Genomic DNA, 26,797 nt, shown 5'->3' on the forward strand with positions numbered 1-26,797 from the left:
CCTCAGGACTGAATCAGCCTTTTAAATGATCTTGTTCAGTCTCTTAATGTCCTACACTGAAATGCTGCCGAAGCACACGACAGCATAAAAGATGGCATTGGACACCTCAGGCTCATAGAAAGTTCTTACCAGTCGGGCCTTTACACCAAACGACGTCAGCCTTTTTTTTTGAGGAGGTTGAGTTGGCTCCGGGTCTTTTTGTACAACTTGTCCATTTTTGCTTACCATCCAAACTAAAGACACCTAAAGACACCCAGGTACTTGTAAATGTTAACTACCTTAATGTTCTCATCCGGGATGGTGACACAATGTAAAATAAAATTTCATTATGTTTAACTGAACTGAAATAGACGAGACAGTCACTTTGTCACTTTGCACCTCCAGGGTCCGGGTTCGATTCCCACCTCTGTGTGCATGGAGTTTGCATGTTCTCCCCGTGCTTGGTGGGTTTCCTCCAGGTACTCCGCTTTCCTCACACAGTCCAAAGACATGCAGCTAATTGTGTGTGTGTCCTGTGATGTTTTGCCACCCTGTCCAGTAACACATCTGGTATATACAGTACACTGTCGGTCCGAAGGTTGGTGGACACCTGATCATAACACTTGTGTGCTTGTGAACATTCCACTCAAGCTTTAGTCCCTATTATTACAGTATGTAATTCCACCAGGTGTTGGAGCATGGCTGTGGGGATTTTCTCATTCAGCCACGGGAGATCATGTTGGATGAGGAGATCTGTAGAGCGGGTGGCTTTACAAATCATCCAGCACAAAGGTGTTCAGTGGGATTTAAGTCAGGGCTCTGTGCAGGCCACTCAATCACATTCACAAACCATGTGTTCATGGAGCTCGCTTTTTGCTAAAGGTTGTTGTCATGCTGGAACAGGTTAATCCATCTTAGTTCCAGTAAAGGGAAATTCCAACTCTGTGGCAACAGTTTAGAGAAGAAGCACATATGAGTGTAATAATCGGGGGTGGAGAAAATTGTTTTGGAAAAAAATTGACCTGAATGTTCACAACATATTTATTTTTTTCATTTAAATAAAAAAAACAACAACATACTATTCCAACATTAACTAGTGTTTTTCTACCATCTATATGCAATGTAATTCAACAAGTGTTTAGTTTTAACCAGTAGGGGTCACCAGTAGTCTTGAAATATTTCAAAGTAAGTACTGTATTGGTTCAGTCCTTGGCCTATCTTTATTTCTTTATTTAATCCATCGCAGGGCTCACACACTCTCTAACGCCAGTTACCCTAACCTGCATGTCTTTGGATTGTGGGAGGAAACTAGAGCATCTGAAAGGGAACCCACCAAGCACAAGGAGAACATGCAAGCTCCATGCACACAGACCCAAGCGGGAATCGAACCTGAAACCTGCAAGCCGGCAGTGCTAACTACTAAGCCACCGTGACACCTGGTGCAAATAATGATGTGATAATATTGTGGTGAGCTTATTGGCGTATGTGCTCGCTGTTGTTTAATGTCCTTGGCATGGTTTCTCACAAGGCGCTCTTTTGCACTTCTGCTGGTTTTATGACTGTGAACTGTGTAACTTGTGTGTCTGAAAGAACACTCCGAACCATGTCACAACAAATGTCCTTGTGTGTTGCCCTGTAGTGAGATTCAGCTTTGAGCTCTGATCCTCTTAAAGATATTAATGGTGTGGAGCTTTAAAGAGAGGCCAGTGTTGACTGTCTTAAAGTAGGAGGAGGTCCTGAGACAGGACATGTGAGATATGTGTGTGTAAAGATATATATATATATATATATATATATATATGTATATATGTATATGTATATGTATATATATAACACACACACACACACACACATGTGTATATATATATATATATAATTTATTTATGTGTGTGTGTGTGTGTTTTCTAATTGTTGTAATCTTTACTTTGTGTGAAACTTGTTTACGCTATAATAGCCGTGTCTGAGATCTTGTGGATCTTTGGCTGTCCAGTGCATAAAGTTGGACAAGCATAAGAGCTGCCTTTCTCCAGTCTTTCAGTCTACAGTTATTATGCCATTGTGAATATGGTAATGTCCTGTTGGGTTGAGAGTGGATGGGAAAAAATTACCTAAAATTATGCTTATGCGAATGGACAGTAGCAGTCAAAAATTTTCTACATTCTGGAACGATACTGTTTTTTTTTTTTTCAAACAGGTCAGCTGATTTGGAATAGTTCTTGCAAGAACAGTATTGGCAAGTGCATTTGCAAAACCCATCAAGACCCATAATGTAACTGGCTCCGATAAAGACCATCCTAGGAAAGCGAGACCAAAACCTACCTCTGCTGCAGAGGAGAAGTTCATTTAGAGTCACCAGCCTCAAAAATTACAAATTAACAGCACCTCAGATTAGGGACATTATGAAAGCTTTATAAAGCATAAATAGCAGACACATCTCACCATTAACTGCTCAAAGAAGATTAGTACAGATTTCGGACGCCTTCAGCATTGTTTTACAATGTAGAAAGAAATAAAAATCAGGAAAGACCACTAAATTATAAGGTGTGTCCAAACTTTTGACTTTTGACGTAGTGTAATATTTCAAAACCTTAATCAGTCAAAGTGGAGGTAACTGATCAAAATGATATTCGAGTGAAATTTAAGTAAAAATCTGTTATTTTACAGAAAAATATGTTCTTTTACATGTAATTTGGTTTCTATTTGAATGACTATTTTAAGTTTTTAAGATTAAGGTAAGAGGAGGGGGTTAGTCATCTCCATTAATGGCTTTACAGTACCATGGTCAGGTTTACAGTAGGTTTGGAGCCTATCCTGTTAATACTGGATGTGAAGTGAAAGCATTGCATACACAAACATTCCCTTGTAGGAGTAATTTCAGTGTACCAATGTTTTAGTTTATTAGGAGGAACCAGAGTTCATGGATTTTATATCATTTGAAGTGTTAACTAATAAATGGGCTCTTCTTAAGCACCATACATATTTTTTTTCCTCAGTGTCTTTGTAACATCAATATCATTATTTTAACACATCATTTGTGTAATGAGTTTGTTTTGTTATAATTGATGAGATTGCTAACATACGGGTGTCTTTTTCATCACCAAGCCCTCAAAGTCCACCACACGCACATGCACGTAGACCACTCGTGTTTGCTCTTGAGGTGACTTACCAGAGCCAGTAATCTGGGCATAGTGACATCACTCATCTCAAATTGTGTGTGTCCGAGGATTAAGTAAGTCACATGGAGGAGGAGTGTGCAATTGTGTGTACTGTTATGCAGTTTTACTGCAGGGCTGTTTACAAAATCCTTATGCCCACATGTACACACACTGAGTTCTTGAACTCACTCGCTCACTGAGTAGACACTCACATGATGGAAGGCACAGCTGCAGCAATGGCAGACGCAGATATGGATGAACTGCTGGAGCGATCTGGAGCAGCTGAGGATGCAGAAGCTCAGCTGAGAGAACTGTACCATAATAGTCCTCTCTTAGTACCTGAAGCAGACTTCATAGTAGGTCAGTACCAAGTTCTGTCAATCCATTACATTTGGTTTAATTGTATGAAAGCACAATACTTTTTACTGCGAGTAATATGTTTCAGATTTCGTGCGCTTTCATTTAATGTTAAATTACTGCGTTTTTATGCAGAACACTCTTTATTTTAAAAATGTTTTTTTCCCATAGATATAAAGGGTATAATCGGTCAAGGCTGTGGGTTACAGGTTGGGGGTTCGAACCCCAGCACCACCAAGTTGCCACTGTTGAGCCCCTGAGCAAAACCCTTAACCCTATCTGCTCCAGAAGCGCAGGGATATGTGAAAAATTATTTCACTGAGCTGTGTGACAAATAATTTAATATTATATTATTATTATTATTATAATGACATGCAATGCAGCTGATAGCTGTGTATATTCATGCTCCATACAGGAATGCAGTCGCACTAATTCCCTTTTGATGCTATGGGATTAAGCACTATTTCAGTCCCGGTCTCCATATGGGTGTTCTCAAAATAACAAGCGCCTACCGTTGGATTAATGCTAAGATAAAGAAAGCAGAAGATGCAAATAATGATCTCTATGGTTCTAATACCGTATTATGGTAGACATCTGTGAAGACACATTCAGAGCAAATACAAATATAAAGTATTATATTCTCCTGAATAAAAAAGAAAGAGAAACTAAAGTAATTTGTAATTGATGTCCCTCTAAGGCTGTTAAATTTTGTGAATAATTTAAAAAATATGCAGCCATCATCCATAAATAACATTATGCAAACACAGCAGTAACCTGGTGACAGGTTCATGAGCACCTAAGACTTCCTCCATGCCCACAGAAAAGGCAGCAGAACACCAGACTCCCCAGAACGAGTTCTCCAACCCCCCCAGATCCCAATCTGATCAAGCACCCATGGGATGCGCCAGACAAACAAGTTTGAACCATGTCAAGTTTGAATCCCACCTTGCAACCCACAGCATCCAACGGATTAGTCCAGGTTTTAATGTTATGATAAAAACAGTCACCTGCACTTTCAAGTATTTGCTATATCCATGCACTGCCAGAGAGACTATATTCCTAACACTAACTACAATTTTATTTTCACTTTCAATCTTGTAAAATCTCTAGTGCTGTACAAAATTGGTTAAGTGCTATACAACGGCCTTAGTCGTGTTTGAAAAAATTTTTAGAGGAACAAAATATTATAAAACAATGATACTGGCAGGAAACTGTCTGGTAAGTAATTCGGAGCATCCTGGAGAACCTGCCACAGTATTTCCGGACACGTTTGTCGTCACACTTTCTCCGATTACTGCATGTAAATATAGACAGCCTGCTTCATTTAAATAGTACCCTTGTACCTTTTAAAGAAAAGACACACAGCAGAATTCAGGAGATCCACAGCTTATTCAGGGTCCAGGGAATGCTTTAAATCCTGTATGGTCTTTGTTTTGGTAACTATTGGGAATTCTCGAGTCATTTTATGTCAGAATGACTATATTTACAATTAAATCCAATCAGCTTTTTTTTGTTCCTCCAATTTTCCTCCATAACTTAGATGTGTTTCATAATCTGACCTTTACACTGCTTACATAAGAACAGAAATGTCCTGTTCTGTGTGTGGTGACAGATGAGCACAACTCAGCACACAGTAACATGGATGTGACAGACAGGCTCATGTACCTGGAGCAGCGCCTCCAGATGCAGGAGGATGAGGTGCAGCTGCTGAAGATAGCTCTGGCTGATGTCCTCAAGAGACTCAACATTTCAGAGGCACAAACTGTTGCTCTCACCAAAAGAGGATCTGTTAACGGTATCAGACTACACATGCACATGCTGTTTAAACTCATCAGCACGCTGTACAGCAACTCATCTTTAAACAATCTGGAAGCAAATCATTAAACAAAAAAGATTTATCATGACCTAAAATAAATAAATATAAAAAGAATAATAGTTTAAACCATTTTGAAGAAGGAATCAATACAAACGTTGCTTTCTTTTCTTTTACCAGAGATGCAACCCAGTGGAGAAAATAAACCATTATAGGGTGTTTTTCTCATGTTTTTTTAAAATCCTACAATAAACAGTATCACTTTGTCCTGAAGACGTCAGAAAACCTAAAGTTACTACTGATAGCTACAAAGCATTTTGAAAAATGCATCACAGAAAACTTCTAACACTATAAACAATTACATAAAAATCATGCAAAGTCTTTTTATATATTTATATAATATATTTAATATATTAAAGTGAGCACATTAATATAAACTTGTAATTGTCTTGTCAGAAGAACTTCATCAACATATTATGAGATTGTGAGATATTATAAGATTTAAGAATTCAATATTATATTATATTATATTATATTATATTATATTATATTATATTATATTATATTAAATGTTTCAAACAAATCCTTTTAACCTCCTAAATCTTAGAGTTCAGCTCTACAAAACAGACTTCTGTTTGTTTTAAGGAGGGGTCTTAAAAACAATAAATTCTGTATTGCACTAAAGGAAGGCGCAGCACATGGTTCCTGATTGAATTTACAGATATTGCACTTATATCTTATAGGATCTTATAACTTATAGGATCATACTGAACACCTAATACAAATGTTTACAGGAATAAATAATACACTTCACTGTTTTGTCTAGCATCAAGGCCTGCATCCTTGCCCCTGCCACTGAGAACAACCAGCAGTGCAGCCAACCCCCTGAAAAAGATCACCAGCTCCACACTGCCCTCTTCTACATCTTCAAAGAATTACAGCCCTTTGCCAGTCAGCAAAAAGTACATGCCATTGCATTGAAGTCACTGTACATACAGTATATCTGAGTGTTTAAATTTTATTCCCTCTTTTTAATTGATTAAAATATGTAATTATTTTCTCTCTGTCCGGTTTAGAAGTCCAGCAAGCAGTACAAAAAGCAGTTTAGGTCTTCCTGCAAGCCGACGTGCTATTCTGTCAACAGGCACCACCACAACCCCCTGTAAGAAACTTCAAGAGAGGTCAGGCAGTTAATTATCAAATTCTGCATTGACTTGATATTCTGTATACTGAACATTTTAATTAAGAACTTTTTGTTCCTCAAGCAGCAAATCAAAAGAAACCGTCACAAGTGTTTTAGGTGAGAAAGAAATTTGATCCATATTAGTATTATGTTTACTTTACTACCAGTATGCTCTGTTCTTCATATAAAATGTGGCTATATATTAAAGGATTTTATTTAAATATTCATGGTATTACTGATTAACTTCGGATTAGGCAGCACGGTGGCTAAGTGGTTAGCACTGTTGCCTTGTATATCCAGGTTTGATTCCCACATTGGCTCTGTGTGCTTGGAGTCTGCATGTTGTCCCTGTGCTTGGTGGGTTTCCTTCGGATTTTCCGGTTTCCTCCCACAGTCCAAAAAATTTTATTAAGCTTTTGACTAGATGTCCTGCCACAGTCATACAAATGGGAGTATATACAATCCACGGTCCCTAGTTGTACTACAAAGGTACAATAGATGGAAGAAACTTTAGATTACCTGGGAAAATAAAATCATTTATAAATTGTGAGTTTATATTGTAAAAAACTTTTTTTTTTTCACAGAAAAAATTGTTTAAATTAATTTACATTTTGGCACTTCCATATTTTCTGCAAAGGTCTTCAGCAAAGAGCAAAATAAATTCACATCGGTTGTTAGAAATACGTCTACTTTCTCAAGGAACTGTATTGTATGTGGTGGTACATTCAAAATATTTCTGTGGAGGTTTGATCTTTATCCTTCTTCTTCAGGAACACGGCGTGTGACTCACTGCAAAGGTAGACCTCATGCCACCCTTACCCCTATCATATTTATAAATCCCATTTTCAGTGAGAGTGACATACAGTATATCATAAAATTAACATATTGTGAACATATTGGGATAACTATTTTTATGAATCTTGTTGTCTCTTTATTTTATACCCCTTTTCCCCCACTTTTTCTCTTCCTCCACCACATTTCTACTCCTTTCTGTTTTCTGATCCCCCCTGGTATGCACCCTTCACTTAGTGACTATGCAGATCTATCTGAGCCACCCAGCAAAAAGGACTGGGCAAACTGAGAATGCAGTTGTTACAGCTGTGCAACCGAGTGTGTGCCCATCTGAGAATGGACTACATCCAGATAAAGCGGCCTCGAACAAAAGGAAAATAGGAGCTGGGAGGAAGCCTCCCTGCACACTTCCCCTGCACAGGAGCAGATGTCAGAGCCCCTTTTCCCCTGCTGACACCCCTATCTATAAGAGTCCCATCAAGTCCCCTAGCCAGTATTTTCAGATATGTTACTAAACACACAGTGGTAGTAGAACCTTGACAAGTTAGAGTGTAAAAGCTGTTCATTTGTAACAGCTGTAAGTGACATGTTAATTCTTAAAAATTATTGCTATTTCTCAAATGGGTGACATTTTGCTGTTAATTTATTTGGCTTTGTAATGTGTATATTGTGACTTTATGTGACCTGATTTGTCAGTGACATAAGTAAAGTTATAAGTATTTATTTAAAAACAAATTCATGTTCTTGTCATGTTCTTGTGTAGCACCAACGTGTTCTTTACACGTATCTGCAAATAAAAGGAATAATAATATTTAAAATTTTTATGAACGGGAGTTTGCATGCTTAAAGTGTTATTCAGATATATTGTGTTTGAACTGGGCCGTTGATAACTCAAGTTAGCATGCCAAGCATGTAAGTAAAAGGCAGGAAGGACGTAATGATAAAGGACGTAATGATAAAGGACTAATTTTTACATATTACGAGAATATATACCTATATACCTTACCTATAATGCCATAACATCTGAGTTTTATAGTTTATGTTTAAATAATGGGCTGTGGTTTAATAATCAGTAAAGGAATTTGTTGCACATGGAATTGTTCAGGCTTTATGGGTAGTTTGGGTCCATAGTAATATTGTCCTGGACAGTGCACTGTTTAATTTGACAGGAAGTAAGTACACCGGGCAATTAATGGTTACCACTTGGGCCTCACACCATCCAGGTCAAGAGTTTCATTCCCAGCTTTGAGTGTGTGTATGGAGTCTCCCCGTGCTTGGTGGGTTTCCTCCAGCTACTCCATTTTTTTCCCCACAGTCCATAATTATGCAAATTAAGTTAACTGGCATTTACAAATTGCCTGTAGTGTTTGAGTAAGTGTTTGTGTATGCTTGTGTCCTGCAATGGACCAGCATCTCATTCAGGTTATGCCCTGTCTTGCGCCCTAAGTCCCCAGGGATAGGCTCCAGACTTCCTGTGACACTGTACGTGATAAGAGGTATAAAGAATGGGTGAGAATGGGTGAGAGAGTGTGCCACTAGAGAGTATTATTTTTATGTTCTTTAATGCCTAAAAATATAACCTGATTGAATGATGAATCCTAGCTTATTTAGGATATGACCAAACCAGTCATCCATGTCTCTTCCCAGTGGGCATGCACATTACCCCTTAGGTCATCCAAAGGTCTAGGTTATCTTCAAGAAAATAGGTTCTTCCTTAATAAAGATGTGCAAAGTTGCTCTCTAATTCTATGGTCCTTGAGACATCCTGCAGTCCTATTTTGGCCCACTGGTATAGCTAGCAGATGTCTACTAGCTACTTTCAGAGCTAGTCTACTAGCTACTCTCAGAAAATCTACTTTCAGATTTTTTTGCATTGCTGTAGACCAGTTTAAAGCTGTCTGACCATTCTGTCTTATAAGCAATGTGTTTTAGCTCAAAGAACTGTTTGTCACTGTTTTTCACACTATTCTGTGTGACTGTTGCCTGTGAAAATCCCTGAAGAGCAGCAGTTTCTGAAGTAATCATTCCAGGCCGTCTGGTAGCAGCAACCTCACCATTTTACCCATTTGAATAATTCTATTACTCTCTCATTTATCGTCTATACTGCCTTATCCTGTTTACAGGGTTGCAGAGGGCCTGAAGCCTATCCCAGGAGTGTTAGGGCATAAGGCCGGGCACATCCTTGACAGGATGCCAATCCATCGTTCACATACTCACACTCTCTTTCACATACTACAGGCAATTTGGGAATGGCAATTAGCCTAATCTGCAAATCTTTGGGCTGAACACTGACCTGACATGGGAATCAAACCTGAACCCTGGAGATGCAAGGCGCACCGGCATTGTTAACCACTAAGCCACTATGCCTCCTTACTGCCATAACTGCTGATTAAAAATAAGTGCAAGATTATCATGCCTGTTACATTAATGTGTTTCTAAAGATTCTGTTCACCTCATTGCCCGGAGCTAGTCAACCTAAACCAAGCAGACAGCCATGACTAAACTTTTTGAGAATGACACAAATATTCATAATTATATTTGTATTATATTTATATTCCAATTTTATAAGTGACAAAGGCTTTTATTGACAATTACCTTAAGTTTATGCAAAGAGTCAATATTATAAGTACTGACCCTTTATTTTCAAGACCTCTGCAATTCGCCACATCCCGACTTATGGCAGCCCATACTTGCATAATCAGTGCTTGGAGTTTATGGGTTTTTGTTCGTTCATTTTGGCCATGGATACAAAATTTTGATGTTTTGTTCTTCAAGAAACTTAATTATAGCTTTTGCCTCATGGCAAGGTGCTCCATTATGCTGGGAAAGCATTATTTGTCTCTAAATTGTTCTTGGGTGGTTGGTTAAAGTTTGCTCTTGGGGGATGTTTTTGTACCATTTTTTCTGTGGCTGGATGTGTATTTAGGCAAATTTGTTAGTGAGCCTATTTTCCTTGGCTGGGAAGCTCCCAAACACACAAATAGTCTCAAGATGCTTTACTTTTGGCATGACACAGGACTGATGGTAGCGTACACCTTCATACATTTCAAGAAGGGCTGTGAAGAATCCACTTCTCTCCTGGAAAAGTCTCCTGGGGTAAAGATGAATCCCCTGTTTGGGACATCTAGGGAAAAAAGCTTGTCCGGAGAAGAAAAGGTGAGCGCTATAATCAGGCTTGTGTGTACATTATTCAAACATAAACTATAATTTTAATAAAACATTGGTAAATTAATAGTATTTTAACAAAGTCTGTGAAGGGTTTAAAGTCTTATTAGTCGAATAAATTAACACTGTAAAGATGATGGTACTCAGTTGTGCATTCCATGACTAAAAAAAAAAGAGAATAATTTTCAGATAAATTACAAATTGATTTGAACTAATATTCCTGCTGATTAATTGATTCGACTGAATGATTCAGTATTCACTTGTTTGTTCCAAAGGAATCGATTCCTCAGCGAATGCCCCATCACTGGGAAACTGCACAAGAGCAAAGTGATCTCTCTCTCTCTCTCTCTTGGTTCTGGAGAATGGAAAGATGGCATCTCCGAGCCCGGTGTCTCTCCACACACTGACTCGCTCCACGGAGACAGCAGAGGCGATCGATGTGAAATGGAAGTGAGGGAGAGCTCGGAGCCGCGCAGACGTCCAGAAGCAACCGGGAGTGCGTCTCGCGCTGTGGACGCGACACCAAGCGAATCGTTGTTCGCGTTTTTCAACTCGTCGCGACGGCTTCCAGCATCCGCACGTCTCCGGCGTTCTGCCACACAGCCGGCGTGCTAGAAGGATAATAGACTTCAAACAGGGGCGTGTGGGGCGACTCCAGGAAGATAAGAGAGGCCGGGGACGATTTTGCGCAGTCCTCCACACGGAGGGGAGAGGAGAACGATGAGGTAAGCGATAATCACGCGCTCGTCCTAACACGGCGCCGGTATGTTACAGCACACAATGAAGGGCACGAGCGCTGCTGCATCAAATCCCTTAAAAAAAAAAATCGGATTTACACTTGAGTATTACACGTGTTATAGACATCTGTTTCCCAGGTCTGACTTTCAGGTCATATGGTCACTTCGACTAGTTAAAACATCATTGAAAAATCACGTAGGTGTGTGTGTGTGTGTGTGTGTGTACCTGATTTAAGGCCTTTAAGGTGGGGCATCACACATCCCTGACTACACATTCTTTTAAAGCCCAGGTTTGATTACTCTTGTTACATACAGTGTACTAGAATTCAGTTTTAAAGGTTATGCGAAGCATCAAAGCGCGTTTTGTGTAACAAAAACCACCACTGTGTGTACATGGAACCAAATGGGCTGCACAGAAAGGAGCCGTTGTCATAGAAACCCGAGCGCACGTGCGGCTCTCATTGATGAAAAGACGGTGGCCGAACAGGAACCGAGCGCGAGCTGCATCAGGACCATCGCTCCATGCGTGTCAGGGCATCACGTGACCATTGTGCCTAATGGCTAATTCTCAGCTCTCTCATGAACTGACTTTTCAAGGATCCAAGGAGACTGTCCTTAGAGCAAGGACTTTTTTTAATGGAAGTTTTTATTTTCAAAAGACAGGAGGCACACGCACCACCCAAAAACTAGGAAATTTTTATATACAGTTAGTAATTGCTTTGACAGTGTTTATATCATTAAACCTCAGACTGACATATGCATCCTGTCTGTTTTGACCTATAATAAAATTTCCATAAGACTACTACATAAAAAAATATTACTAGCAGGATATACAAATCTGGCCTATAATAAAATTTATAAAAGAAGTTGCTTGTAAATGTTTATGCAGTTGTCATATTACATGCATGTAAATATCTGCATTATCTTGTTTTGTACAACATCCTTTAAGTGTATTTGTCAGTGAAACTCTAAATCTGTGCAGCTCTTATTTCCAATGATGCATCCTGTGAAACCTGAAGTTTTTAATTAGGATCTGATTACACATCAGATATCACAAAAGTTTAATAAAAGATAGCAGAATACATCAATGACTCTATGTGCTCCAGATTACAGTGATTGTAAGGAACCAAGTATATAATTTACTTCTAATATCACCATTTCCATTTCAGTTAGATTTGTTGTGTTTTGTTATTAAAGGTCCACTGGAAGTCACCAATTAAACATATACATGAGCTAAGAAGCTCAAACCATCAAGATCAGGGGCTAAACACTAAACATCTCCATCTTTTTTGATTTCTTAAATATCACATCTCGCATCACATCCAAAGACATGGCTGAGCTGATTAATAAAAATCCCTTCAAGTATAAATGTTTTAAGGCTTGTTATTAAAAGACAGAGGATTAAAGATATGTCTGTATTTAGACTGTAAGTTCCTCCACCATGAAGCAGGCCATGTGATAGACATATATGCTCTTTGCATGCCTTATAGCACTCTACCTCACAGTGAAGGGTTATAGTACCAAAACAGACCACACAATTTGTATGAAGCAAGATGAATTTAAAAGGAATCCCCTCGTGTGGCAGACACTGTAATGCTGCCCAATCAAATTCAAGCAGTCACTTACAGTACATGGTACCAGTCCTCTTGTATCTCTTGAAAATTTTGAGACTAAACCCCAAATACCCCAAACAGCTCTAATGTGCTAGAGATGCAAGACCTTTCTCACGTAAAACCAAAAAAAAGCCTGTCTGGATGGATTAACTTCTTAGACATGTATAAACACTATTTATCTCCTTTACTGCATGACAGGCTGTACCAATGAGGAATCTTGTGGAATCATACCCCAAAGGATCAGAGCTGCCCCAGGGGCACAAGGGAAACTTACACAGTGTTGGGCTTATGGCTCTTGTTAAAAGGTTTACAATTTAAACATGAGTATGGTGGTCATCTACAAATACCTTTCTAGTTGGTCCAAAAGTGGGTGCATGGCATTCTGGCCTTCGTTACCCTGGCAGTGAAGAGAGATGAAATAAAAGAGTAGTTCCTTATGTAACTCTTGGATTCCCAATCATTTTGAACCAATTTTTTTAAAAATCAAATTATATGGTCACTTTGTGACTCTTAAAGGTTTCTGCATGCATGCATGCATGCACAAGAAGGTATTCTGGTGATTCTCACTTTCCCTGGTGTTCATAATTAACTAGCATTTTGATTCACTGTATTCTACTTTAAAATTTATTTATTAAAAAAAAAATAATAATTCTTGTGCTACTAAACTCATTTTTGGTCTCATGAGAACAGTGGAGTTATTTGCTTATTCAAAACATATACATAAACTTCATATATATATATAAATATGTGTAATTACAGTACATTCATTCAGTAATCTTTCAAACATTATGTTTAGTCTGTGCATTTTGAATAACTCACCTTATTTATAAAGCTAAGAAGGCAATGTATCTGTGGATGACCTAGTTAAAACACTTATTTAAATGAATGTCTCTCTCTTTATATGGTTATAAATACAGCATACAAGCAGGAGAGATACAAATTGCTTAGTCAGATTTCATTTTTTTTAATGTGTATTGTGACATAGGTGAGCCTGGAGGTGTAGAGTGAGCACTGAGCATGCTGCCCCAATGATTCTACCACCGTTCTTCACCTTTACATGTAGTCTTTTTGAGGCTTGCACAAGGATCTCATTTGTTAATGTCATCCCATCATCCCTTATTTTAGTGGATGATCGCTTCACTCTAAATGCCATGAAAGCATGAATGGGCATACTGTAAAAGGTTACTTTAAAAAATGCTTAAACTTAAAGCTTTCCAAATAGGTTACATAAAAACATAATATAGTGATTATATTTACAAGGTACTAAACACTTACCTTATGATTCTAGTGTACTGGTACATTTAACAAAATCTTACAGCACAGGCATCATGTGCATTTTATTGACCTCATTGTAACCCAGTGGGGCTCACTTTCTGTTTTAACTTTGCTGTAGAGCAGACAGACTAAGCAGTTACAGACCTATTTTAATTCCTCTTAGAGTCGCTATCCACCAATTCAGGTACTGTAAAATCTGTCAGATATTTTATGGGTCAAACGTGTAAATCTAACACAGGTGTGAAGGACTGTTAGAAATCACAGACTTGTGCTTTTAATGTTGGTTTCTAAACAGAAGATATTATTTTTAGATCTGAAAACACGGAGTAGTGCCAAGTAGTAAACAAAACTGATTATTATTAAGGGGAGAAAATTAGAAATGGGCAAGGTTTATTTTATGAAGGGACAAAAATATCATTATGGTAGGGTTTCAGTTAATACAGATACTATACTGGGAACACTGGGCATGCGGCAGGAACACACTCTGGATAGGATAAATTTTTATTGCAGACCACAAAGCATTTTATCATCTCATATCTATCTATCTATCTATCTATCTATCTATCTATCTATCTATCTATCTATCTGTCTATCTATCTATCTATCTATCTGTCTGTCTGTCTGTCTGTCTGTCTGTCTGTCTGTCTATGTTTGTTTGTCTATCTTATCTTCAGTGAGATAGATATAAATGCTTTCATTACTCTTAGGGGAACATTGTGAAGTCAAAGTATTACCTGTTGTCACATGTTAATGACATAGCACAAAATTACACATGGTTTGCTTTTATAGTACACATAAACACACCAAGTACAGTACATTTCAGAGCTAAAATATAATTGAAAACAAATATCCACATGTACTATAGATCCAGTCCAGACGATATTGATCCTGGGCAGTGTATGGAGCTTCCTGATGGTGCATGCTCTGATGGGCCACATATGTGTTTGAAATATATTAGCATGGCTGTGCATCTGTTTAAATGCCTTTACAAGTGAAGGAACCCACTCACTGATGTCTTCTGAGTAAATACAGAGTGTGGTATTAGCTTCACAGTGCAATTATTCTCTCAAGTGTAAAACATCCATCTGTTTCTGAAGGAAGTAATTGGCAGTCTGTTAGTTTTGTTAGATGGATAGTGAAGGACTACAGACCATTTGGTACCTCAGGTTTGTCACAGATATACACAAGCAGATGCATTAAGTGGAATTTAGTCCAAGGAGAAATCTGCTTTAGGGTAAACTTAAATAGAGCAGATTTGGCCTTTGAGAGAATTAAATCAAATCATTTATTTGTATTTATGGTAACATTTGGGGCATGCTTTTAAACTCAATTACTCCTTTGCACTGGAGAGATTCATTTATTAATCTTTAATACCTGCTTGATTGTCCATGATGGATCTGGAACGAGTCTCACAAACATTGGGCAAGAAGTCAACCTGGAGTAAAAGAAAGCTTAAATTATTATTTCTTCGATTTTTATTTATATTTATTTTGCCTTTGGTATAAAGTACTGTAGTATAATTACCCAATAATTTCCTAATTTTCCATAATGTTCATTATGTTTGTAAGTTTTCCTTTATGTCTTTGTAGGCGCTAAGTGTCCCTATAATGATGAATCATTGAAGTTAATTTTAGGGCGGATCTACACAGAGAGAGACAAAAAAAGAGGGAGAGAAGAATGAACAGAAGCTCTTTAACCCTCTCTAATCTGGTTAATTACCTCTTTATCCATGTTTTACTTCTGTCGCCTGTTGGTCATCTATATGGTAGTGTGTAGGAGAAAGGGAGTGGTAGTGCTCAAGAGAGAAGGAAAGTCATCATTCCGCATAGCAACCATAGTACTACTATGGTAAGCGAGTGAGAGAGAAAGGGTGAAATGTTGTCACACACTCATTCATTTTAAAGGAATGAAAAGAGCTGATTTAAATGAACGTCATAACACATACTGTAATAGCACCTTCTGATTAATTTTATTCGCAGCCTCTTTTTTTAACAAACACACTTCACTTCACACAGTTCACGCAGATTATATAGATATTAAAATGATATAATGCTGCAGTATCTTATTTAGCACCTGGTACACACAGACCTATTACCAACTAATGATAAAATGTAGTTATTATTTAAGCAATTTATACCACTCCATGACCACATTGCATGCTTTCTTAAAGTGGCTTCATAAAATGCATGCCTCTTTTATATATTCTGCTTACAGTGCAGGTTTTTAACATTCGCGTGCAATTATAGGTGTGATCTGCATAGCACTGTTTTAATTAGATGCTCATTATACCATTGTGTTAGTTGAAATTGGCCAAATTAGAACTATGCTATGCAGCAGTTTGATCACAGTGTGTATTTGGCATGTGCATGTTCAAGCATAGTGTATTCATACTGCTTTTTGAACATAGTCTCTGACGGCATTGGTAATCCACTTCCCCTAATGGAAGACCACGCCCACAAATGGCTGTAAAAAGGCTAAGAAAACTGATCCGCCTTGAAGCCAGCTGTAAATCTCCATCCGTCCAACCTCTCTCTCTTGTCTCTCTGCTTAAATCAGACTTTCACTCTCAGCCAATTCTCCTTCTTGCTCTGTGTCTATGAAATTAATCCTTTTATGCATAAATTGTGTTTGTTCAACCCACCTTCATTCACATAAGTATTTTTTTCCATTGTTTTTTTAAACTACGTTAGCCTGTATACCCCCCCTCCCCCCACCCTTTCTCTGTGGTCATGCTCTTCAGCATGGGTGGTTTTGCCCATGTGTCTAACAGAAAGTCATGGCCCCTGCGGTGTACTAATGGGTGTGCAGTTTACAGTTGACTTTTGGCTGAGCTCCACTTAAAGGGACGTGTTTCCCTTTAAGGATTAAAATGCAGTCTGCAGCCATGCAGGAACCTGCCGAAGGGGATGATGATGATGGGGGAAGGGCTGCATGCTACAGTATCTCTGCATAGGCAACCTCTGTGCATTCTTTATATACAGTATATATATATATATTCAAACATTTTTGTTATCTATTATATCTCTTATATAGATGCAACCAAGTAAGAGTGATGTGTTTTGACACCAATAAACATTATATAGATTCTGTATGAATTTTAACCACATCCCAACTTACCGCTTGCTAATAATTGTGCTAATTATTAGATTTTTACAACATTTTCCGTGTGGACTTCATTAACAGTTCAGTTAAGAATTATCAAAAGAGATAAACAAATATAATCTGCATTATAAGCAAAGGTTATTTCTGTATTCTTACAATCTTACATTAGAGACGTTGGTATTTAAGAAGGCTTACGTTATGCGAGTGTTGCTTTAAAGGTTTTTTATTTAGATGCTGGAAATAATAGCAGATTTAACAAAGACACCTGAAATCGTTTAGTTTTTCTGATTTATTGGACCATGCTGAATAATTCATGCACCACTGAGAGAAGGAAACATTTAAGACAGCAAAGGTACAGGATTTGAAACACTGGGACTCTAGTCTGTGCTGAACACTGCAATCATGGAAAACAAAATGACTTATTTTCATAAAATGTAGATGTTTGTAACTTTTAAAGAACGTATAAAAATGCCTTGCATGCATTTTCCCTTGTGGAAAATTTTAGTAGTTGAGAATGCATGGTGATTTTAATAAACATAACATCATTATAAATCTTAAAGTCATGTGCTAGTTGCACCCAAGCATCACTGTACTGTACTGTATATTTGACCAAATCAGAATAATGACTGGGGGTCATGTCTCTGAGACAGCGATGGTGGTTTACAGAAGTCTTGTCTGATGTGATGTGATGTGATGTCAAATCACAACCTCTGATTAGGGACCTAAAAACAAGTATTTTCTACAAGAATGTATGATATAATTAAATGCATTATTGTTAGCATTGTGTGAATTTTCCTGTGGCATAGAGGATAGACGTTTAGCAAGTCCGAAAAAAATGGGACAAAAATATTCCAAGGAAAAAAAAATTGAGGCACAAAGGAAGATAGGAAAAAATAAAGAAGCTAGCTGTAATCTTACATCGGGGGTTTTAAGCTTCTTTTTTTATCACACTTGTAAGGAGGGAGGGATGGAGAGATGGAGGGTTGTGGGAGGGAACTAATCCAGTGGTGAAGCGAGAAGCAGTCTGAGGGTGATGCCTCATAAGGTATATCACTGTCCTTGTACAAGAAGGAAAGAGCTCTTATTTCTGTCTTTCTTTCTATCTGTTTTTAATATACTACTATCTTGGACTAATGTGCTTCTCTGGTGTGATATTCCATCATGAGTGATGCACCGTAAATGAGATTACTCATCGTGTCTTTCTTACTAAGAGCATCTTAGCATTTCATTATTTCATTAAATTTTTTCAAAGCAAATCCCCTCCAGGATCATTGTTCAGCTGAGTGTCTGCGATGTGAATGTGTGTGATGGAAGGTGAGGCGCGAGCCAGCAGCTTGCTCTGCCCTTTGTGTAACTCCAGCTCGGATAAGATGCTCTTGCTTTTTCTGTCTTCGAACCGTTACCAAATGCTTCATTAAGTGGAGGAGAAGCCTAGCTCATAGTAACCGAGAGCACCCCGTTTGTCTCTGCTATGACCCAAAACAATGGATATTAACCTGCAGTCACATCGCCTCTACTTCTCCAAGATCTACTGTGACTCCAGCGCTCAGGTTATTGAGTATACGCTCAGGTATGTTTGTCCTCTCTCCAGCTGTCCGTTGCGGCTGCTCTGGGTTATTGAGAGGAATTCTAATTGAGTAGTTGTGATTGTGGAAGTGCTGTTCGTGAGTTAACAACTGTGATTCTTTTGTACTTTTTTGCTGCTTTGTTGGTGTTTTCTCAGGATGCATTGTGGGGTTATATTGTTACAATGGATGTGACTAAAGAAGTGTGATTAAATATCTTCAGCTCTTTCACTGGCCTCAAAAAATGGAAGATTTAGGCTGACAGTTGAATGAAAACTACATGTACAGAGCCAGTAAAATGTAGTTACAGTAGGTGGAAATATAGTCAAAACAGAGTTTGTGCAGATATTATTGATATCTAAAAGTGACTCTCTCATAGAGAATATGGCAAATCTTTTGCTTATTTTTTCATTTGAAGCTATTTTTTAAGCAAATAGCCTGTAGAGAGCAAGAAAGGCAAATATTTTAATATTCCTGCAAAATTATCAAAGCAATTCCACACTAATCCATATATCTTTGCTAATCTATACTTCTTTGCATCACTCAGCCTTCACAATTAACTTAAAATTGTCTCATAACCAGCCAACCTAAATCCACATCCATTCGTCATTCCAAATTCATCTAAACCTCTAATCTTCTTCTTATCCCACATCTTTTGCATAGCTGATTTAAAGATGTTCAATACACTAATCAGAGTTTATTGCTCCTATGATTGTGACCTTCCTCCTGAGCTGTAGAAGAACCAACAGCTGCCACTGGATTTTGAGTTTGACACTGTTAGTGTTGCTTGAAGGCTCAAACATATTGTGTTTGGCCGGTGTATGTATTTGTGTGTGTGGTGTGGGTTTGAGGGGGAAAAAAGTATGCACACAGTGTCTGTTTGCCTTGGACGTAGAGTTAGTGATTGTTCATACAGCATGAGGATTGTATTTCTGGCTCGGATTCTGAATCCGTGTCCCTGGCCGGGAGCAGAGATATTGTTTTAGCACATTCTTTCAATCTAATCCACTGAATATGTGATGAAAGTCATGCAGTTAATTTTGGTAGTTGATGAAGGCTGTGGCATTTTGTGGTGCATAAAGAAAAGCATGATGTTTCATGCTGGTTTAGGAGTGGCCAAAAGTCATAAAGGTATTGAGTTGTGACTACATTCGTGGTCTTGTACACCATTGAATGTTTTTGACATAAATAAATAAAGATCAGCTTGACGTGAGTTAGAAGAGGACAGCTTTATTATCAGGCTGCAGAAATGTCTGTGTACTGTATGATCAACAAAAAAAAAGGTTATTAATTCAGCTGGGAAAGGACAAAGGGGAAAAAAAGCAGAACGGGTAAAGTGAGAGGTGAAGGTCAGATGGGAAGAGGTGAAACATTAATGAAGGCAAAAACAATGAATAAAAAAGGGAGATCAGTACATAAAAAATAAAATCCATAATTAAAAATAAAGAAGATGAATGTGTGTGTGTGGTCTATAAGAGAGAGCAAGGGATGCTACAGAAACCTTTGTACTGCAGGATTCTAAAAACCATGGAGACGTGGTGCTTCCCAGCATCCCATAATACAATTACCCAAGGCTCCATGGCAACCACGCCACATGAGAACAAGCAATGTATCTTGTCTCCCCAAACAGCGAACGGTAAAGGGACCAACCGTGATCATTTCTGACATGTGTTCATTTACGTGCGCTTTCATGGATTTTTGCACGGGCGTAGGAGACTGTAGGCTTTATAATTCCATCCTGAGGCACATATACAAAAAATAAATCAAATAAACTATGACAAGCTTAACTATTCCTTATGCCGCAGGTGCGCAAGAAGGAATAAAACCGGAAAATAAATACATAAAACATAATTGAGTAAAAGCTTACACGCTTTAGGGTGTTTATGCCATATGGTACTTGATTAGCTGTTGCTTTGGGCCTCACATGGAACACGGAAAACTGTGGTCTAAAAGAAAAAGGCTCTCATTCCATCTTTTTATAGTTTCATTTAATCATGTTGATTTGCAAAAGCGTTTATCTAAAATAGATTCGTGTCTGTCAAAACGAATACATTATTCAGATGAGATTTTTTTAAAACAGTCTGTCTCTAAGGTTTTGCACTGGATTGTCTTCGCTCTTGAATCGCTTTTAAATGGCCAACATAGTTATTTTATTATCATAGCAACCATTCACAAATATTATAAATCAATGATTTTGTGTATTAATTGATTGCTGCTAATGACAAAGGCGGCGTGGTGAGTTAGTGGTCAGCAATGTCGCCTTGCACCTCCAGGGTCCAGGTTCGATGCCTGCCCCAGGTCAGTGTGCATGGAGTTTACATGTTCTCCCCATGCTTGGTGGGTTTTCTCCCACAGTTTAAAGACATGCAGTTTAGGATAACTGGTGTTCCCAAATCGCCAGTAGTGTGTAAATGACAATCGGGACAAGCTGGTTCCTTAAATAACTGCCACAGAAACGATGGATATATCTCTAGGGTGTATTCGTCTCCAGCTGGCACATGGACGGACCAAAATAAAAATATTTTAAATACTGATGACCAAATAGGTTTAAAGATCAAATTTGTCTTGGCGTTAAGTGTTGAAGAAGGCTTAGTATAATGTCATCTCTATGATTTGCACTTGTTATAACCCAGCAAGCAAGGCTCTCAGATTTTCTGCTTTCCATTTAAAGCCTCTTTTTAAAGGATGACTGTTAATCCAAGGAAAAGAGGCTTAATGCAGTTTATACATGGGAATTAGGTTACAATGTTGTTATACTGTACATCCATGAATGTTGAAAATATGCATCCTGTTTGTCTATTCAGGGGAGCAAACGCCATCATTCCAGTCTTTCTTTGTGTACCCTGGCCTTGTATAGTAACACAAAGGAGCATGCATGGCTATTCATTCTTATTTCCCATACTGTATAATCCGTGGGATAATTACTGAGCCTTTGAAGATGTTTTGCAGTGGGAAAGTCAAATCTTCTTATTGAAGTCAGCGATTGTAACACGTCCAGCTAGTGTAGGCTGTGAGCAGAATTTAGACACCAGCAGTGATGCCTTTAGTGGACCTAGTGTAAGTGATGCAAATCGTACATTATTTTAGTGACTGGCTGTGTTTATTTTGTGATACAGTGTGTGATGAAATACCTACACTGTCTAAGCTTACATATGCACATATGCATGGTCATTTCAGTGAAGGGAAGTACTGTACTATCTTTGAATGACTTTGTTAAACTTAACTGGACTTTAAAATACTGCCAGTATCCCAAATGATTATTACAGTCACTCATTAGGAATTAAACAATTAATTTTTGTTTTTGAATTAACAATTAAGAATTCGCAGTAATAGATGGGTTTATTCAGCGTCCATCTCAATACATTGCAACCCAATACACAATGTAATAGACATTTAGATTTAAAGCACTTAACAAGATTACATATCACTGCACTGCTAAATTCTTCTGTTTAATTTGTTAAATCAGCACAGCTATACAGTTAATTGTCACATTTAGAGTTTAGAATATTTATGATATTTGCAGACGACCTTATCCAGTGCGACTTACATTTTATCTCATTATACATCTGAGCAGTTCTGAGCGGGTCTTGCTCAAGGGCCCAACACTAACAACCTGACGGCCGGTGGGGTTTGAACCTGGGACTTTCCGATCAGTGGTCCAATGACTTAAAGGGGTCATACAGGCCTACATGCACTTTTTTAAGCTGTTTGGACTGAACTGTGTGTTAGGAGAGTGCGTACACAACCACTCTACGATGATAAAGAGCCGACCAGTGGTTTTCTTTTCATTTATTACAATAACATGCCCTTTCTGAAATCAGGCCAATCGCAAATGCCTGTCGATGTGACGTCACACCGCAAGAGGCCGCTCCTACACTAGTTGATTGACACTAGAAGAAGAAGCTGTCGGCCATTGTTTTTTGCCGCTGGAGCAAAATGGCGCCTAAGCGAGTGTTGTGTACAGTTGTTGGGTGTAATAGCGAACACAGCAGTCGTCATTCACTACCTAGGGTTAGTGACCTAGGGTACCTACCTAGGGTTAGGTATCTGAGCCACTGAGGACGCAGTGGCTGAATTTAGTTTTTAAAGCTAACGTCCCCGCCGATTTACCTAAATGCACTCATGTTTGCGATTATCATTTTTCACCAGACTGCTTTATAAACGCGGGTCAATATAAAGCAGGTTTTACTACGAAGCTGCTCCTAAAATCGGATCTGTACTAACGCTTCGTGTTCCTGCTTCATCTTCACCAGGCTCGGTGAGTGTGATTTATTTTACTATGAATCTTTGCAGATCGCCTTTTCTAATAATCACGATAAATGCGGAGTGTAAGTTAACTTACACTCTCATAGAACATGGTTATGGCTTCTTCTCTATGTACATCCGTCTCTATATAATCCCTAATCGCCCGTTTATAATAAACAATGCATTGAGGTGATTGTCTAGTTGCAAACTGTGTACGTAGTCGGAAAACTATATTATGCTTACCTTTGTAACGTTAGATGGTTTATAACGATGTCTGTCGAAGATTAAGAAGTCATGTAAACACATCAGTAAACACATCGCACTGCGTTGTGGGCAATGCTTTGTGGGTAATGCAGTCCAAAGCATTGCCCGCACTGGACGACACTCCCGTGGCTATACCCCACGTGTGTTGTGAAGACACGCCCCACAGAACTGGGGGGGCGGGCTCAGGAGAGATCATAAGCATTTAAAGGAACATGCACTGAAATAGGTTGCTGAGAACAGAGCTAGTTTTTACTTTTTAAATGTAGTGTTTTTTTTTACACAACCATTGAGAATTTTTAATTAAATATATTACAAACTTTTCATTAGGACCCTAAAGATCATATTAACATTTAATGAAAAATGTGTCTGGATGACCCCTTTAACCACCCCTTTAGGACACGAGCCCAATCCATCGCACGGCACACACACTACGGGCAATTTGGGAACGCCAATTAGCCTAATCTGCATATCTTTGGACTGTGGGAGGAAACTTTGTACCCGGAGGAAACCCACCAAGCACAGGGAGAACATGCAAACTCCATGCACACAGAGACGTGAATCGAACCTGGCCGGGAATCGAACGTGTACCCTGGAGGTGCAAGGCGACAATGCTAATCACTACACACATTTAATTCAGTAAGCTTTCACAGCTTTCACAGCAAGCTCAAGCACACCACCCTGTTGTGGACGATCGCCCTAAGACAGCACTCTCTATCAACATCTGCACCTTTTCCCCATTGGTTCATGCATTAAATTAGATTTAGTTTTTATGCCTAAATGATTCATAAGTCACTGTGTGGTTTAACAAACAAACAAACAAACATAAAGTACTATGCAAGTCAATTTCAATCTAGCACCTGTGTCTGACCAGTTTTAGAGGAATGTTTTTTTGTTTATTATCCAGACAGTGATCTATGAATTATTCAAGCATAAAACCATCTTACATGAAGACATGAACCAGTGAAACACAGGAGCAGATGACAGATGATCAGGCTGGTGATTAGTATACTGGTGGTGCTGAATGCTGAGTGGTTGGAACAGACGAGAGGGGAAATGTGGTTGCTGCTAAGGTTGTTACATAAACAAGCAATTTTTAAATTGTATCTTTAGGGACTTCGCAGCATGTCTTAGTAAAACATTTGTTCCAGGTCCTTTAATTTAATCGACATCATTCAAATTAATGTGAAAAAATTAGGAGTGGCTCAAGGGGTGGCACTTATGCACAGTACTGTTCATGAAATAAGAGTCATGTGAAATAAGTCTAATGTTTTAATTTTATGTATGGAGGCAGTTATAAACAATTTTAGAAGATAAAAGATTTTATTTATCATTTCAATTGAGTCCATCCCATTCCATTTTAGCCTCGAAATAATATCACAGAAATTTGAAATATAATTGCTATTGTATTTCTGCTGTTGAGACTTTCAAGCACAGAAAGCTTTTTCTGCCACTAAACCTCAAATGAGCAGGCCAAAAAACGCCTGTCTCAGGATTCTATAATTCCGACTGTGGTTCCTCATACTATAAGACTGTTTTCTTTAATAAGATCTATTGCCACCTTTGTCATAGAAACTCACACATATTAACTGCGTTCTTTATACAACATCTAATAATTAGTGTCTAGATATGATAATAAATTAGCAAAGTTATACAACTATATCTTATCTCTATATGGAAATACAACTAATATCTTGCATTTAGACATGCTGGATTTTTCACTCCTCTTCCAAACACAGTGTTTTTGCATCTGTAGCTGAATAGACCCTTTCTGGAAGTGATATTTCTAGCAAATCAGAAGGCAGGGACCAGAAAACAGGGACCTTTTCAGATATTTCCCATTTGTTTTTATGGTTTCTTATCTGCATTTCTGATGGAAAAATGATGTATGAGGTCTCATTACAGAAAAAATCTTATTGGCTTGTTTAAGCCCCAGGGATTAGAGAGAGAAAAAAAACTGCAAGGGAGTTGCACAAACCACAAGGGTACCTGGACACTGGAGACCTGTCTGATTAAAAAAGAAAAAAAACGAAAAAGTGAATTTTTCATAATAGGTCCCTTTTAAGCTAACTGATGTCTGATCTAATAAAAAAAAGACGTTATTATATAATGATATGAAAACATTTATACCAAATCTCTAGCTGTGATAGCATTGTGAAGATGATAGCATCAAGTCATCATAATAATGATAACTTTGTAGTGCCGGCTTCATTATATCTTTGAAGAAACTTGCGGTATTAGATTTAAGTAGCTGGTTTCAGGCGCCCTTGGACACATTTTCCTTGTCATCATCTCAGAGCATCGTGTCTTGATAAAAATAGCCAGTGGGTTACATGGATGCTCTATCACAACTGCATGAGTCATTATTCGGTAAAGTAGTGAATTGAATAATGCCTGCCTGTCTTATTATAAATCATGGCATAGCATGATGATAAGAGGGAAGATGTGACACACTGGCACACCAGTCTGATCACGTTAAATACATTTTTCCTAAGCACTATTAAGATGAAACCATAAAAGAATTAGTCAAATTCTGTAAAATCTAGTGTTACAGTAAGTGTTGCCCAGTTGGGGGGGCTTATAACAAAGCTTCTTCTGCTAAACCCAGATCAGTGGGTTAATGATGCTAAAGCCTGTGCGTCAGACAATGCGAGCGACCATGTAGTGCTCAGTGAGCTGTAATGTTGACTGAGAAAGATACACAGATGCTTCCAAAGCATTTCATTCAACACAGGCATAAATTCTGAATACACACACAAAGCCAGCCTCTATTACCAATGTCACAATGTATAGTTATTGTAATAGTGTATTATACTCTTGGGAATAACATGTGGGTATGTGGCAGTGGTAGCTCAGAGGACTAAGGCACTGAGTTAAGGATCGAAAGGTCGGTGGTTTGATCCCCAGCTCCACCAGGTTGCCATTGTGGGCCCTTGAGCAAGGCCCTTAACCCTGCCTTCTCCAGGGATGAAAGAATTTCACTGGGCAATAATGTATATGTGACAAATAAAGGCTTAAATTAACATTAGATCAAGGCCTTACTTGATTTGTGATTTTATTAGTCTTGTTATATTTAGTTCAGAAAGATTCAAAATATATGCCCCAATAAAATTTGTCTATAAGAGATAGTCACTGAAAACACCATAGGGGGACAAAGAGAAAGACATGAGAGACAGTAAAGATTTCAAATGATGTTGCCAGGTCCTCCTTTTTCAGGAAATTTGTGGCGTCTTATGAATTAAATCTATAAATTTGCCTCTTTAACTTACAGGACCCACTGACAGATTCACAGACTCCTATTCTCTCTTGCGAATCTACTAGTTTCCGTGTAGTCATGGATTAATTCAGTACCATGCATTAAGGATAAACATGCAAACCAATACCATGATCATCATAAAAACATAATCACATGGAAACTAAAAATAAAAATGACAGGTAGACAATCAATAAAATTCTTAATGTCCTCTTTGGCCATGCACTACTTTCATCCCTGTTTTTAGAGAGTCGGTGACGTGTTAAAACTTTTATCAATTGTTTTATTCAGATATCCATGAT

At 38.2% G+C, this 26,797-nt stretch overlaps 2 protein-coding genes across 5 annotated transcripts in view; both read left to right on the top strand.

Moving 5' to 3' along the window:
• Nucleotides 1–3,260: 3,260 nt before the first annotated feature.
• Nucleotides 3,261–7,997, top strand: LOC128515229 (echinoderm microtubule-associated protein-like 1). Of its 3 annotated transcripts, none has more exons than XM_053489307.1 (7): nt 3,261–3,494; nt 5,104–5,286; nt 6,131–6,266; nt 6,381–6,485; nt 6,573–6,604; nt 7,258–7,284; nt 7,517–7,997. In XM_053489307.1, exons 1-7 carry the CDS (start codon nt 3,347–3,349, stop codon nt 7,792–7,794), a joined length of 909 nt encoding a protein of 302 aa, XP_053345282.1. In that variant the 5' UTR covers nt 3,261–3,346; the 3' UTR covers nt 7,795–7,997. The 3 variants fall into 3 exon arrangements, with proteins under 3 accessions (XP_053345282.1, XP_053345284.1, XP_053345283.1); XM_053489309.1 differs by having other exon boundaries at nt 7,528–7,784; XM_053489308.1 differs by having other exon boundaries at nt 3,409–3,494; nt 5,076–5,286.
• Nucleotides 7,998–10,785: 2,788 nt separating this feature from the next.
• evlb (Enah/Vasp-like b) overlaps nt 10,786–26,797 on the top strand; it is a 33,163-nt gene continuing 17,151 nt past the window's right edge. Inside the window, exon 1 of one of the 2 annotated variants that reach the window (XM_053489144.1) lies at nt 10,786–11,169. In XM_053489144.1, coding sequence (XP_053345119.1) covers nt 11,165–11,169 — 5 coding nt within the window. In that variant the 5' untranslated portion in view covers nt 10,786–11,164. Of the gene's footprint in view, nt 11,170–18,249; nt 18,742–26,797 lie in introns of those variants that run through there. The other variant, XM_053489142.1, reaches the window with a different exon arrangement.

Source organism: Clarias gariepinus, chromosome 27 (assembly GCF_024256425.1).
Source record: "Clarias gariepinus isolate MV-2021 ecotype Netherlands chromosome 27, CGAR_prim_01v2, whole genome shotgun sequence".
Taxonomy (NCBI): domain Eukaryota; kingdom Metazoa; phylum Chordata; class Actinopteri; order Siluriformes; family Clariidae; genus Clarias; species Clarias gariepinus.

Excerpts from the sequence above, each read along its gene's own strand:
- LOC128515229 (XM_053489307.1), top strand. The coding sequence starts at position 3,347 with ATGATGGAAGGCACAGCTGCAGCAATGGCAGACGCAGATATGGATGAA. Across the intron at positions 5,287-6,130 it reads CAAAAGAGGATCTGTTAACG|CATCAAGGCCTGCATCCTTG; the intron begins GTATCAGACTAC and ends TGTTTTGTCTAG. Across the intron at positions 6,486-6,572 it reads TGTAAGAAACTTCAAGAGAG|CAAATCAAAAGAAACCGTCA; the intron begins GTCAGGCAGTTA and ends TTCCTCAAGCAG.